Here is a 14,958-nt window from a genome sequence, read left to right on the forward strand (position 1 = left end):
AGGTCATGATCCCAGGGTCCTGGGATCGAGCCCCGCATCAGGCTCCCTGCTCCGCGGGAAGCCTGCTTCTCCCTCTCCCACTCCCCCCACTTGTGTTCCCTTTCTCACTGTGTCTCTCTCTGTCAAATAAATAAACAAAATCTTTAAAAATAAATAAATAAAAAATAAAAAAATAGTAGAAATCTATGATACATGAATTTTATATTTATTAAAATCAAGAATATTATGCTTTAAACTGCTTTTTATTTTTTAATTTATTTTTTATTAAGTTCAATTAACCAATGATAGAGCATCATTATAAACTGATCTTTTTTAAATAATTTTTTAAAAAACTCATTATCTTTGTCATTGTTCTTAGATGTAAAGTTATAAAAAGTAACTTTTTTTTTCTTATCTCTTATGAAGAATCTTTTAAATTCACTTAAAGAATTAAAGCATGTGTGTGCATGGCAGCAGTATCCAAAACAATTTATTCTACTTGTTTTAAGTTGTCATGGCCTAATTAAAACCAGGGAGGAAAAAGAAAAATAAAATAGGGTTAGCTTATTGTTATGCTAACTTTGAATATGACTAATTACATCCTTTGATTTGTTTTTGAGTTATTTCTTTAGAATAAAAGTTGAAAAGCATTCTGTAGGAGCATTTGTTCTATCCTATTTGTTCTATGTACTCATTAATTTCCTTTTGTAACTCAAAGAGCATTTATTACTTTTTAGCAAATTTGAAAAACTTTTCTTCTTTTTGTTAAAGTTAAATGGAGTTGTTATTCGCTCACTTGTTTTCTTAATTTGCTCTGGTGAAGAAATAAATTTCTAAAAATTTATTTAATAGCTTTGCACTTCATAGGTTTTTTAGGACATTACTTGGGAACACAATTATCAAAGCAACGTAGATGTTTATGTTAAAGATTCCCTGATCTCCTACACTTATGCTTTTGAAACAAATATACCTGACAAAGTATATTTTCTCTTCTTAGCCAAACTCTTTTTCAACTAGGCCTCAAATTTTGGGCTTTTGGACTTCCACATTCATCTATGCATTGTCCAATTTTAGCAAAAATTCTGCTAAGTCATTTTAGCCAGTATCTCCCATCCCCCATATATGACCACCCTCAATATCAAATCAGGTTCCTCATTCTCCATCATTCCTCAGTTGATTTCTGATCACCCTTCAGCAAGAATCCTATTAGGTCAGTTTAGCCAGAATTCCCCCTTATCCGTGATATTTCCTGTTAATAATTTTCTAGCCACCAACTCCCACTGTGCTCCTTAGGTATAAATTCTCATTTGCCCATGTTTTATTTGGAATTGAGCCTGGTTCTATATACTAGTCCCCTTTTGTCCATGGTTTTGCTTTCCTTCATTTCAGTTACCCACAGTCAACTTTGGTTTGGAAGCAGATGATCTTTTTTCTGACATATTGTCAGAAGGTCAATAGTGGTCTTAACATTATGCCACAATGCCTATGTCATTTACCTCATATCATCTCATCACATCGGCATTTTATTATTTTACATTATCATGGGAATAAGGGTGAGTACAGTAAAATAAGACATCTTGAGAGAGAGACCATATTCACATAACTTTTATTACAGAATATTGTTCTATTTTTTCCATTTTATTATTAGTTATTGTTGTTAATCTCTTACTGTGCCTAATTTAAAAAATTAAATTTTATCATAGTGAATAAGCAACAGGCAGGGCTAGGTAGGGAGAGATAGGTAAGGGCCATAGGATTAGGCCCACAAAATTGAAAATGTGGGACATGAAAGGAAACCAGAGATAAGGGAACACTCCAGACCCCCCTGCCCTAGGTGTCCGAGGGGGGAGTCTTATTTATGACAGTCTCCTGTGGTCAACAGAAAATAAACAGACCCCAAAAAGAGGTAAGCCATTAAAGATATTATCACTAGTCCTGCTTACACAAAGGTGTTATCAGTAGAGATGTCAAAAAGATTTAAGTTCCCTGGTTAACTTTCCATAAAAGACCAATCCTAAAGGCCCTCAGTGGCAACCCTGTCAGGACCCATCTCATTTCTGAGAGCTTTTTCTGTATGCTTGCTTAATAAACTTCTATCACTTTACTCACTCTCTTTTGTCCACAAGATTCATTCTTCGACTCTGTGAGACAAGAACCTCACTCTCCCGCATCAATAGGGATATCTGCATATGAAAGAACTGTATATATAAGGTTCAGTATCATCCTCTGTTTCAGGCACCTTCTGTGGGTCTTGGAACATATCCTCTACAGATAAGGGGAACTACTGTACTGAAATCTCTCTTCCCTTATTAGGCATGGATAACATTTGTTTTTACCACTTCAACTACTATCCAGCTCTGGTTGTTCTTTAACAATATTTTACCAATTTGATCTCATATTTTATCTTCAAATAATATTACATGACTTTAATAGACAGATATTTTATTTGCCTAACCTCTTACCCCAACCCTTTATTGAAGAGGAACAAAACCTTTTTTGCTGGGAACTGCCCATTGCCCTATGACAATCCATATTGTTTTGTGTTGAGCTGAAACCTTACTTACTTACTAGAGGTCTGTTCTTCCATCTTGTGAGCAACTTGCCTTAACTGGGTCAGTCTTTCCTTCAATTTGCACATTTTTGTTGCTAAGTTATCTAAGAAAGAATGGGTGATTTCCAACCTATTAAGGGATTTTTAATGGTGGTGATGACAACTCTATTAATATGCTAATATAAAGTTTTAAGATTAGGCCTGGACATAAGAACTGTTTCAATTTTTCAAAAATTGTTTCCAGAGCAACCCTCTTGGGTCCCCTCCCTCTTTGGGAGCTTTGTACTCTATCATTCAATAAACTTTACTATAGCTCAATTAAAAAAAAAAATGTTTCCAGAATGAGAACACCAGAACCATGTATAGTGCCATCTTAGCTTTTCAGTTCTATTTTCACGTTTTTTTTTTTAAGATTTTATTTCTTTATTTAGAGAGAGCACACATGCATGCACATTGGGAAAGGGGCAGAGGGAAAAGGAGAGAAAGAATCTCAAGTAGATTCTGTGCTGAGAGAAAGGTTGGGCACAATCTCACAACCCCGAGATCATGACCTGAGCCAAAACCAAGAGTCCAACACTTAAGCGACTGAGCCCCCCAGGTGCCCCTGTTTTCAAGGACTTTTGATTGCAAGTGACAGAAAACAAAATTTAGGCACAAAGGGAATTTATCAGAAATATCCCAGGAACCTTAAAACCAGTCAAAATATGAGAAGGGGAAGAAAAAAGAACGGTCAGTAGTCTATCATTATTTCTATCAATACTCTTCATGACTTGTCTCAACTCTCTACATGTCCAGTATTTTTATCTCGCTAACCTTAGAATGACTTTATACAGAGGAAAAAAAAATATTTAAACTTTACACTATGTCTTGCCTCAGCAGAGGTTCAGAAAAAACACTGCCAAATTTGCTCAAACCCAACTTTTAAAATCCTAAGGAGAAATTAAAGGGAAGATTGACCACAAGTCATAAATGTAATCTTTCAAAATGAAAATTTTGCCAAACAAAACATTGGGAAGCTTTTCATGAGAACTATAGAAATAGCTTTGAGGATATAAAAAATAAACAAACAAAGGCAAGTTACACAACTTACCAAATATGATTTTAGAAGAAATATATTGTCTTAGAGATGGGTTAGTGTTAAATATGTGCCCATACGAAAAAAAAAGTTCCTTTGTATAAATTAAATTGATATTGTTTTCCATTAAAGAGAGCTAATTATAATTTCTTTGGTGACTATTACTTTTTTTACAATGCAGCAGACATTAAAAGAAGTTGGGAGATGTATAGGCAAATATAAACTTTTTTTTTTAATTAAGAATATTTTATGTATTATATATTGCCTTCAGATTCAAAGTAATATTATTAAAGGACATATATAAATCCTAATTTTAGTCTTATTATTTCACAGGCATTTTTGGACATCAACAGATACAAAACAATCCTATTGTTTGAAGTTGTAGTATTTCACAACTGACATTGTGACTAGCAGCTGAATATGTTACCACTAATGTTTTTAGATGTATTTCAGAACATGTAGAATGAATTTGTAATTTAATTTTGTTCATTTTGGGGGGAGTCTGCACATTTCTTTCTTAAAATTTTATTAAGGTTTCTTTGGGATTTGTACAAAGGCACAAAAATCATATTATATAAATTTAATACATTGAAATTGATATTACTAAGCAAATTTGTTGATTGTATATGGCCTCATCCTGTGGGGGAAAAAGGTTATTTTTTAAAAGATTTTATTTATTTATTTATTTGACAGAGAAAGAGATAGCGAGAACAGGAACACAAGCAGGGGGAATGGGAGAGGGAGAAGCAGGCTTCCCATTGAGCAGAGATCCCTATGGCGGGCTTGATCCCAGGACCCTGGGATCATGACCTGAGCCAAAGGCAGACGCTTAACGACTGAGCCACCCAGGCTCCCTCTAGCTATGAATCTTGATGTCATCTTCTTCCAACAGAAACCTGCTTCATCAACATTAAAAATAGTGTAGCCAACTTTTTAAGAAAAAAATATTTATTTTTTTTATTTATTTGAGAGAGAGAGAGAAAGAGAACAGGGTAGAGGGGCAGAGGGAGAGGGAGAGAGAGAATCTCAAGCAGACTCCCTGCTGAGCACAGAGTCCAGTGCAGGGCATGACCTGAGCTGAAAGCAAGAGTCAGATGCTTAAGCGACTGAGCCACTCAGGCACCCTTAGTATGGCTACCTTAATTATCTTAGTTAGATTTTCTAGACAACTTGCCACAGACTCTACATCAGCACTTGCTGCTTCAACTTGCACTTTATTTTTTCATAACTGGAAGACCCTTACCTTGCACTTTCTAAGTTATCGAGTTGGCTTCTCTCCTTAAACTTCATGAACCAACTGCTGCTAACTTCAAACTTTTCTTCCACATCTCTCTCAGCCTTCATCAAATTGAAGAGAGGGTTTTGCTCTGGATTAGGCTTTGGCTGAATAGAATGTTGTGGTTGGTTTGGTCTTCTAGGCAGACCACTAAAACTCTCTCCATGTAAGCAATAAGTCTGTTTTGCTTTCTTATCTTTCGTGTGTTCACTGGAGTAGCACTATTAATTTTCTTTAAAAAATTATTCTGTGCACTCATAACTTTGCTAACTGGCATTGGAGGTCTAGCTTGAAGCCCATCTCAGCTTTTGACATGCCTTCTTCATTAAGCTTAATCATCTAAGTGAAATGTTCATTTGAACATTTAGAAGACATTATAGGGTTATTAATTGTCCAAATTTCAATACTGTTGTGTCTGAGAGAACAGGAAATCCCAAGGAGAGGGAGATCAGGGAACAGCCAGTCAGTGGAGTAGTCAGAAAACATACATTTATCAATTAAGTTCACCATTATATGGGCACAGTTGGTGGCACCCTGAAACAATTACAATAGTAACATTGAAGGTCACTGATTACAAATCACCATAATAAATAATGTTATGTCAACATTATTATGTACCATGCACCAAAAAATAACTCTAAATGATAAATGTACCTAAATTCTATACCTAAAAATGTAAACCTAAGCAAAAGTTTCTTCCTTCTTTTTTGAGAGGGAGAGAGAGAGAAAGAGAGAGAAAAGGAGATGGGGGAGGGACAGAGGGAGAGGAAGAGAGAGACTCTTACAGGCTCCATGCCCAGTGGGAGTCCAACTCGGGGCTCAATCTCACAACACTGAGATCATGACCTGAGCTGAAATCAAGAGTCAGACACTAAACCAACTGGGCCACCCAGGGGTCCATAGGCAAAAGTTTCTTAAGTGGCACACATAAAACATGAAGTAAATAAAAAGCAAAATCAACAAATTAAGTTTCATAAAAATTGAACACTTTTGCAGTTAAAAGGACAATGTTATGTAAATACAACATAAACACAATATTGTGTCAAATATTTTCAAAAATATATTTAACAAATGATTTGCACATCAGATATCTTCTAAACTACTTGCATTTTAATTAAATAAAAACATATTAAAAACTCCATAGTAGGGACTCCTGGGCGGCTCAGTCGTTAAGCGTCTGCCTTCAGCTCAGGTCATGATCCCAGGGTCCTAGGATCGAGTCCCACATCGGGCTCCCTGCTCGGTGGGGAGCCTGCTTCTCCCTCTCCCTCTGCTGCTCCCCCCACTTGTGCTCTCTCTCTCTCTCTGACAAATAAATAAATAAAAATCTTTAAAAACTCAATAGTAAAGATATAATTTTTTGAGTATATGAAATATTTGAACAGAAACATTTAAAATATATATACATTATAACAAAGGACAATAAACAATGCTCTACTTCTTTTTTTTTAAGATTTTATTTATTTATTTGACAGAGAGAGAGATAGAGAGAGCAGGAACACAAGCAGGGGGAGTGGGAGAGGGAGAAACAGGCTTCCCACCGAGCAGAGAGCCCAATGTGGGACTCAATCCCAGGACGCTGGGATCATGACCTGAGCCGAAGGCAGACGCTTAACGACTGAGCCACCCAGGTGCCCAACAATGCTCTACTTCTAAGGACAGCAAACTATGGCTCTTGGGCCAAAAAAAAGTTATTTTCATAAATAAGGTTATATTGGTACATGGAAATATTTATTTGTTTACTTATTAATGATGGCTGTTTTGCACTACAATCAGAGCTGAGTATTGCCCAAGAGGCCTTCTGACTCCCAAAGCCAAAAATATGTACTATTTGAGTATTTACAGAAAATATTTGGCAACCCTTGTTTACATCATTACTCAGAAAGTAAATACATATTTTTTTTAAAAATTAGATACCATTTCATACTCCATAAAATAATGAAAGTCAAAGAAACGGGCCATTCCATGTGGTGGCAAGGATATAGAGCAAATGGATCTATCAAAAACTGCTGACAGAAATGTTAAATGGTACAATTATTTTGGAAAACTCACTTTTTCTTTATTTTTTAAATAACTTAGGGCTTAAAGAAATTTTCAAAGTTGTGCATAGTGCCTGTGTGCTTTTAACTCAGTTTTCCCTAGTGATAACATCTTAGAAATAATAGCACATTATCAAAATGAGGACACTGATTTTGCATAATGCTAGTAACTGAAGTACAGACTTTATTCAGATTTTACCAGTTTATTGTAGTTGCTTGTGTATACAAGGATGGATGGCATAATAAAATTAATTCCAAATATTCAAAGCAGATAATAATGGTAAGATTATGTTGGATATTTGGGAGGGGTAGTTTTCTTAGCGTTTTCTCTTTACCCTGATGACTGGAGTAGAATCCTAGGACAGAAGTGGTATTAGCCCCCTTTCACTAGCCAAATTTTGAACAATGTTGAGAAATAGGCAATTTTACTCCACATGTGCATGTTCTTATTGATGCACTTGAGGATTCCTGAGTCAGTCAAGAGTCACAGTAATATCCAAAACCCCTTTTCACCTTTGTTGATAGGAATAAAATGTTACAAAGAATTCTTAGTCCCACTGTGCAGACCTCTCTTCCTGATGTTAAATAAAGTGTTGGGAGACTAAGGGGTTTCATGCTCTTAGGCTCTGTAATGCTTCATTCTTCATACCTATTTGGGAATATAACATTTAAGTGTGTGTAGTCTTTCTTGATCCCCGATCATCCACTACGACCAAGTGGGATTTATCCCCATGATGCAAGGGTGGTGATACATTCGCAAATCAATCAATGTGATAGAACACATTAATAAGAGGAGAGAGAAGAACCATATGGTCCTCTCAATTGATGCAGAAAAAGCATTTGACAAAATACAACATCCTTTCCTGAGTAAACTCTTCAGAGTATAGGGATAGAGAGAACATTCCTCAAGTTCATAAAATCCATCTATGAAAACCCACAGTGAATATCTTCCTCAATGGGGAAAAGATGAGAGCCTTTCCCTTAAGGTCAGGAACACATCAAGAATGCCCACTCTCACCACTATTGTTCAACATAGTACTAGAAGTCCTAGCAACAGCAATCAGACAACAAAAAGAAATAAAAGATATTCAAATTGGCAAAGAAGTCAAACTCTCTTTGCAGCTGACATGATACTTTATGTGGAAAATCCAAAAGACTCCATCCCCAAATTCCTAGAACTCATCCAGCAATTCAGTAATGTGGCAGGCTACAAAATCAATGCACAGAAATCAGTTGCTTTCTTATACACTAACAATGCAACTGTAGAAAGAGAAATTAGAGAAACGATTCCATTTACAATAATACCAAAAACCATAAGATATCTCGGAATAGACCTAACCAAAGAGGTAAAGGATCTATACTCTAGGAACTACAGAACACTCATGAAAGAAATTGAAGAAGACACAAAAAGATGGAAAAACATTCTATGCTCATGGATTGAAAGAATAAACATTGTTAAAGTGTCTATGCTACCCAGAGCAATCTATACCTTCAGTGCCATCCTGATCAAAATTCCAATGACATTTTTCAAAGTGCTGGAACAAACAATCCTAAAATTTGTATGGAATCAGAAAAGACCCCAAATCGCCAAGGAAATGTTGAAAAAGAAAAATAAAGCTGGGGGCATCACGTTGCCTGATTTCAAGCTATATTACAAAGCTGTGATCACCAAGACAGCATGGTACTGGCACAAAAACAGACATAGACCAATGGAACAGAATAGCATGCCCAGATATGGACCCTCATCTCTTTGTTCAACTAATCTTTTACAAAGCAGGAAAACACATGCATTGGAAAAAAAGACAGTCTCTTTAATAAATGGTGCTGGGAAAATTAGACAGAAGAATGAAACTCGACCATTCTCTAAAACCATACACAAAGATAAACTCAAAATGGGTGAAAGACCTCAATGTGACACAGGAATCCATCAAAATCCTAGAGGAGAACATAGGCAGTAACCTCTTTGATATCAGCCACAGCAACTTCTTTCAAGACACATCTCCAAAGGCTAGTGAAGCAAAAGCAAAAATGAACTTTTGGGACTTCATCAAGATAAAAAGCTTCTGCACAGCAAAGGAAACAGTCAACAAAACAAAGAGGCAACCCACAGAATGGGAAAAGATATTTGCAAATGACATTACAGACAATGTGCTGATTTCCAAGATCTATAAAGAACTTCTCAAACTCAACACCCAAAAAAGAAATAATCAAGTCAAAAAATGGGCAGAAGACATGAACAGACACTTCTCCAAAGAAGACATACAAATGATTAACAAACACATGAAAAAATGTTCATCATCATTAGCCATTAGAAGTATTTTTCAACAGGTTTTGCAAAGTAAGAAGTTAAAGGAGGTTGACAATACTTATATTTTGATAGAAAAAAGACACAAAGAAATATTTAAAGAAAATTGACATCATTACAATATTGAGGTTTCCTATCCAAGAAACAAATGATTTTGCCATTTATTAACATCTCATTTTATGTTCTTAAATAGAATTTAAAATTTCTTTCAGTATAATCCTTGCATAATACTTTCTAATTTTATGCCTAGACATTCTATATTTTTATTTTTATGATTATGAACTAAATAATTTCCCCAATATATTTTCTAAATAACAATTATAAGTGTATGTTAAAGTTTATCATGTATTTTTTTGTAACTGGCTACATCACCTAACTCTTATTATTTCTAATAATTTCTCAATTGATTTTTAAATATTTCCTAAATGGCTAATCATGCCATCAAGAAATCATAGTATTTTACCTCATTTTCTTATATGCATTTATATGTTTTTATTAATTCCATTGGCTCCAAAGTCTAAACAATGTTACAGTAGTGAATATAGACAACTTTACCTGGCTCATGAAATAGAAAGACTCATTTTTTACTATTAAATATGAATTGGGGTATTGGTGATTTTATCTCCTTATGAACCTGAGTTAGGTTAAGAAAGTATTAGTTGTGGGCACCTGGGTGGCTCAGTTGGTTAAGCGACTGCCTTCGGCTCAGGTCATGATCCTGGAGTCCTGGGATCGAGTCTCGCATCGGGCTCCCTGCTCAGCAGGGAGTCTGCTTCTCCCTCTGACCCTCCCCCGTCTCATGCTCTCTATCTCATTCTCTCTCTCAAATAAATAAACTCTTAAAAAAAAAAAAAAAAAAGAAAGAAAGTATTAGTTGAATCTACCAGAACTTTCTACATTTTCTCTTCCTAACTTCTCACCACTCCTTCAATTTGGGGAGTTTTTTAATGACTTTCTGAATGTTCCTTCAATTCATTTCAAAGTGTAAAGTGTCTGGCAGAAATTATCCAGATACTTTACAGTATGATAAACTCTATGCACTTAATATTCTCTATTTTCAGACTTGACCAAGCCCCATTACCAAAGCATCAATTTTTGCTTCTATTAAGTCACTGTGTTTTGTATGAGGAAATGTTTTTGTTTTGTTTTGTTTGTTTTGTTTTGTTTTGTTTTGTTTTTGTTTTAGTTTTTGGCTTTTTGTTAGTGTTGTTTTCAATTTTCTTTCACATTATTTCATTTCTTGGAAGTCAAAATTTAAGTTTTTCTTTTTTTTAACTCTACAGATAGACTAACATAATTTGGAAAGTAGAATACTCAGATTGATATTCAATTATGAGTAGATTAATAGAAATGATAAGCAGCAAGGTATAAAAGACTTTAGTCTTGTCATGCTTTACATAATTTGAAAATTAATGTGCATATTACAGTATAATACTGTGTTCACTCATTATATAATCATGAGAAGACTCTTTTCAGAATCATATGTAAATAAATCAATGCTTATAAATATACAACACTATTCTAAAGAAGATCCCATGATATTTTATGTTAGGAGAATCAATGAAGGGAGAAAAAATCTGATAGAAACCTTTTAAATATTTGAGCTTTCTAGAAATTTTTAAAAAGTGGATGGAAGGAACACATCACTGTCTTAAGTATCTTTTTAATTCATATTTTGCATCATCAAAAACTTAAAGTAAGGGGGTCACCTGGGTGGATTAGCCGGTTAAGCATCTGCCTTTAGTTCAGGTCATGATCCCAGGGTCCTGGGATCGAGCCCCGCATCGGGCTCCCTGCTTGTCAGGAAGCCTGCTTCTCCCTCTCCCGCCCCCCCTGCTTGTGTTCCCTCTCTCGCTGTGTCTCTCTCTGTCAAATAAATAAATAAAATCTTTAAAAAAAAAGCTTAAAAGGAATACAGGTTTTATATAGTGTTTCTATTGTTACATCATGAAATGAAACCATGTTTTTTGGGATCAATACTAAAGGGTTTCTTACTAAATTTTCACCTACTTGCCAAATTTTTCTATGTCCCTATAGCTGGTATTAAAGGGAAAAAAAAATCTCCCAATTACTCGGTGATAATTTTGAACCACCATGATATTCCTTTTCAAAGAAGATTAATAAAGGAGTCATTAAAAATTAAGAACTAGCTCATGTCATTTAGAATAAATCAATGATTTAAATATGTACAATTCTATCAATCCTTCAGCAGAGATCTGAATCCCAGAAATACAAAGAGAATATAGAAGCAACAAATGATGGAGGATACATTACTAGAAAATTATTGACAGACAAGAGTAGTTTCAGTGAGCATGAACCATGCATGTATTGGTGGGAAATAATAAGAAGAAATGAGTTTTCACTATGAATAGAAAACATTATCTTTTGTGTTCTAGTCACCCAAAAGACTGATAGAAATAGTAGCACTCACAGAGTATTCCAAAGGAGACCTCTGATTTTAGTCAACCTATGCACTCTCTGGTTGTTGGGAGCTTTGCTAAAATGACCATTAGATTTGATTGTTTATTTCAATCAGTCCCCCTTACAATAAGTTTTAAGCTATGAAAGTCAGCACTGATAAGGTTACCAACAGCCAAAGGATCAGTAGATAATATTCTGATGTCCAGCCCAGTGACACCAGTTAAGAATTCTTAAGGGTAAAATGATATTGTTCTTCCAGATAGAAACTGTAGATAATATATGATGCTTAAGATGATGACCTGGAGTTTTCTCCAGAAAAACCTCTGAAATTAACAATCAGTAATACTATACAGTATCCTTAAGAAGAGTCCATGATTGTCTTCTAAGTGGATCATTGTGTTCTTGAAAGAATCAACTCTTATTTTCAGTTATCTGAAATTAAAATGTACAATTTACAAATTATTTTCATCTGATTCCAGGGTAATTTCTATGTACTTAAACTATCAAGAAAGATTTAAATAATTTAAGTCTGTGATCATTATTTCTTGAGTCCTGTCTTGTTCCATGTTTTTAAAAGACCCCTGAATTCTGACCGAAGCCTCAAAGAGAATGATCATAACTGGATGTCAGAGCCCGAAGTTACAGACATAAAGATCCCAGTGGCATAGTGAAGTCATGTCACAGCTGAACATTTCAAGGCCATAAAGAAAAATCGAAGGGATAGGGTGTCAAAAATAACTGTCTAGCTTTAAATAGGGAAGGGATGAGTCAGGATACACCACTTAAACTCTCCTTTTATTGAGGTTAATATTTAATAGATAAGTTACTTTTAATATATGTAGATGAGCCAATGATGCAATTATAAGGAAAAAGAAGGAAGAATAATATCAGAGTAAAGTCATAAAGGAAGAAAATGAGGCTTATGCAAAGCCAGATTTAACCAATAGAATTTGAGATCATTAGTTAGCAGAAACTGGTGATAGCAGCAGAGAAAATCTGGAGAGCTTTAAATTGATGGGGTAAAAACAAGTGCATTTGAATCTATGAGAAAAAAGCAAGTAAAGGAGGAACCAGGAAATGCGGGGGAGGGGCAGCACACAGGGCAGAAAGGATGTGACATCACAAAGCCCACTGGCTCAAAGCAGTTACCAGCACTGTTTATCTGCTTGGGAAGAAAGAGGTGAGACTCTTCCTTAGAGACTGGCCCATGTCTTCTTCACCAGTTCCACATAAGTCCTAACTCAGCCATTTCTGATTCCCAAAATAGTGAAGACAGGCTTCATGAACATGGAAGCCACTGAAGAAAGCCCAGCAGAGAACCAAAGCCTGGCTCAAGGCACCTCAGTCATGTTGAATAGTGACACTGGTGCAGATAAAGTTCTTGCCTCACTAGAAGGTAAGAGGAAGAGGAAAGGGTACTTGCCAACTGAGTCAGTGAAGATCCTCCGAGACTGGCTGTATGAACACCGGTTTAGGGCCTACCCTTCAGAAGCAGAGAAGCGAATGCTGTCCGAGCAGACTAATTTGTCTTTTCTGCAGATCTCTAACTGGTTTATCAATGCCCGCAGACGTGTTCTTCCAGAAATGCTTCAACAGGTTGGAAATGACCCCAACCAGATCACTGTGTACCACCAAAAAGGCAAGGCTGCTGATGTGACCCATGAGCAGAGCACAGATCCACCTATACAGGCCAGGTCAGGGCCCAGAGATCCAGACAAAATGCAGTGCCTTCCCTTGAGCCTCCTTCCAATGAGCCAGAAGTCAGGAGAGAAGCTGCTAGATTCAGAGTTGTCTCCAGGCCAGAAGCTCACCCCAAAGGCCCAGCCAAGAAAAAAGGTCAAGTTTTCCACTAGTGAACCCTTGCTTATGACATCTCCCAAACCTGTGTTAACAGAGGAGTACAAGGACTTCAGCAGCTTCCAGCTGCTGGTTGATGTAGCTGTGCAAAAAGCTGTGGAACTGGAGCTACAGAAGAATCAAGAGCCCAATCCATGATATCTGATGTCCCTAAAAAAATTCAAGTAGTCAGTCCCGTGTCTACAGTGGTAGATCCATTTATGTTCCCCCAACTAATTCATAGTTTTACCTTTTATAGAGACATTTTTCTTTCTAGGAGTTTTAGGAGAACCATCACTAGCTATTGGGACTCGATTCTGCTAGATATTTCAATGTTTCCGAATGGACTTGTCATCATGATTAACACTAAAGTAGAGGTATCTTCTCTACTTCTACTTCCTTCTAGGTTTAAAGGCTTTAGACAATCAGACCAACACACCTGAGACTAGAAACAGTGCTAACACATCTTCAGAAGCCTTGCTTTGGCTTTTCTAACCAGATTTTTTGGTCCTAGGACTGCGGCAGATACCGAATCACTAATCTTTCTCCCTCTCTCTAACTTTCCTTGTTGATTAGAATGAATAATGGAAAAGAAAGGCTCTATAAAAGATGACTATAACAGCACTGGCATCATTTTAATGTTGTAGTTTTTTGTGAAAATATCAACTTTGTTTTCTTTTTATAGTTTATTGACAGTCCTAAGGAGTAGCTAATTTATGCAGGGAGTAAGCATGAGAGTCAAAATACAGTGAATTCATAAACATGTTACAGATAAGGGTGCACTCTTATTTGGTGTACTAGTGAAAATTATGTAGTAGAGATAGGAAAATTCTACATGGTAATTTTCTGCTGTTAGTTGCGGTATAGTTTTAGAGAATACTTTTTTGTTTGTTTTGTTTTGTTTTTTGAAGGGCTTAAACAACAAATTTATTTTTCACGGTTCTGGAGCCTGGAAGTCCAACATCAAGACACCAACTTGATCACATTATTATGAGGGCTCCCTTCTTGGTTCATAGCCAGCACTTTATATCTTATATGATGAAAGAGACTAGACCTCCCTGGAACATCTTTTATAAAGGCATTCACCCCATTCATGAGGGCTCTACCTTTATGACCTAAGCCCCTTCCAAAGACTTAGCTCTAATACTATCATCTTTGGGATGATTTCAACACATGAATTTCAACATATGAATTTGGGAGGGACACAAAAATAACAGGAAATCGTTGTAATATATATGTATATGTGTATATGTTAAATATAAAATATGTTAAATGTTAAATATCTACATACATATTTAACATTTCAATTGCTGCTTATTGTCCTTAGGTTAAAATACAGATTTATTTTTAAACTTTTTTTTTTTAATTTGAGTACAGTGGACACACAATGTTACATTAGTTTTGGGTGTACAATATAGTGCTTCAATTTCTCTATATGTTATGTTCACCATAAGTGCAGTTACCAACTGTTATCAT

The 14,958-nt window shown here is 35.7% G+C and overlaps 1 protein-coding gene across 1 annotated transcript; it reads left to right on the plus strand.

Moving 5' to 3' along the window:
* Nucleotides 1-8,317: 8,317 nt before the first annotated feature.
* Nucleotides 8,318-13,641, plus strand: TGIF2LX (TGFB induced factor homeobox 2 like X-linked; the record flags this gene model as incomplete). Its single annotated transcript, XM_035028670.1, has 2 exons — nt 8,318-8,339; nt 12,947-13,641. Coding segments are annotated over 2 exons (717 nt in total), but the record flags the coding sequence as incomplete, so codon positions are not given.
* Between the last annotated feature and the right edge of the window lie 1,317 nt (nt 13,642-14,958).

This window comes from Mirounga leonina, unplaced genomic scaffold (assembly GCF_011800145.1).
Source record: "Mirounga leonina isolate KUSES-001 unplaced genomic scaffold, KU_Mleo_1.0 Mir_204, whole genome shotgun sequence".
In the NCBI taxonomy this organism is placed as follows: Eukaryota; Metazoa; Chordata; class Mammalia; order Carnivora; family Phocidae; genus Mirounga; species Mirounga leonina.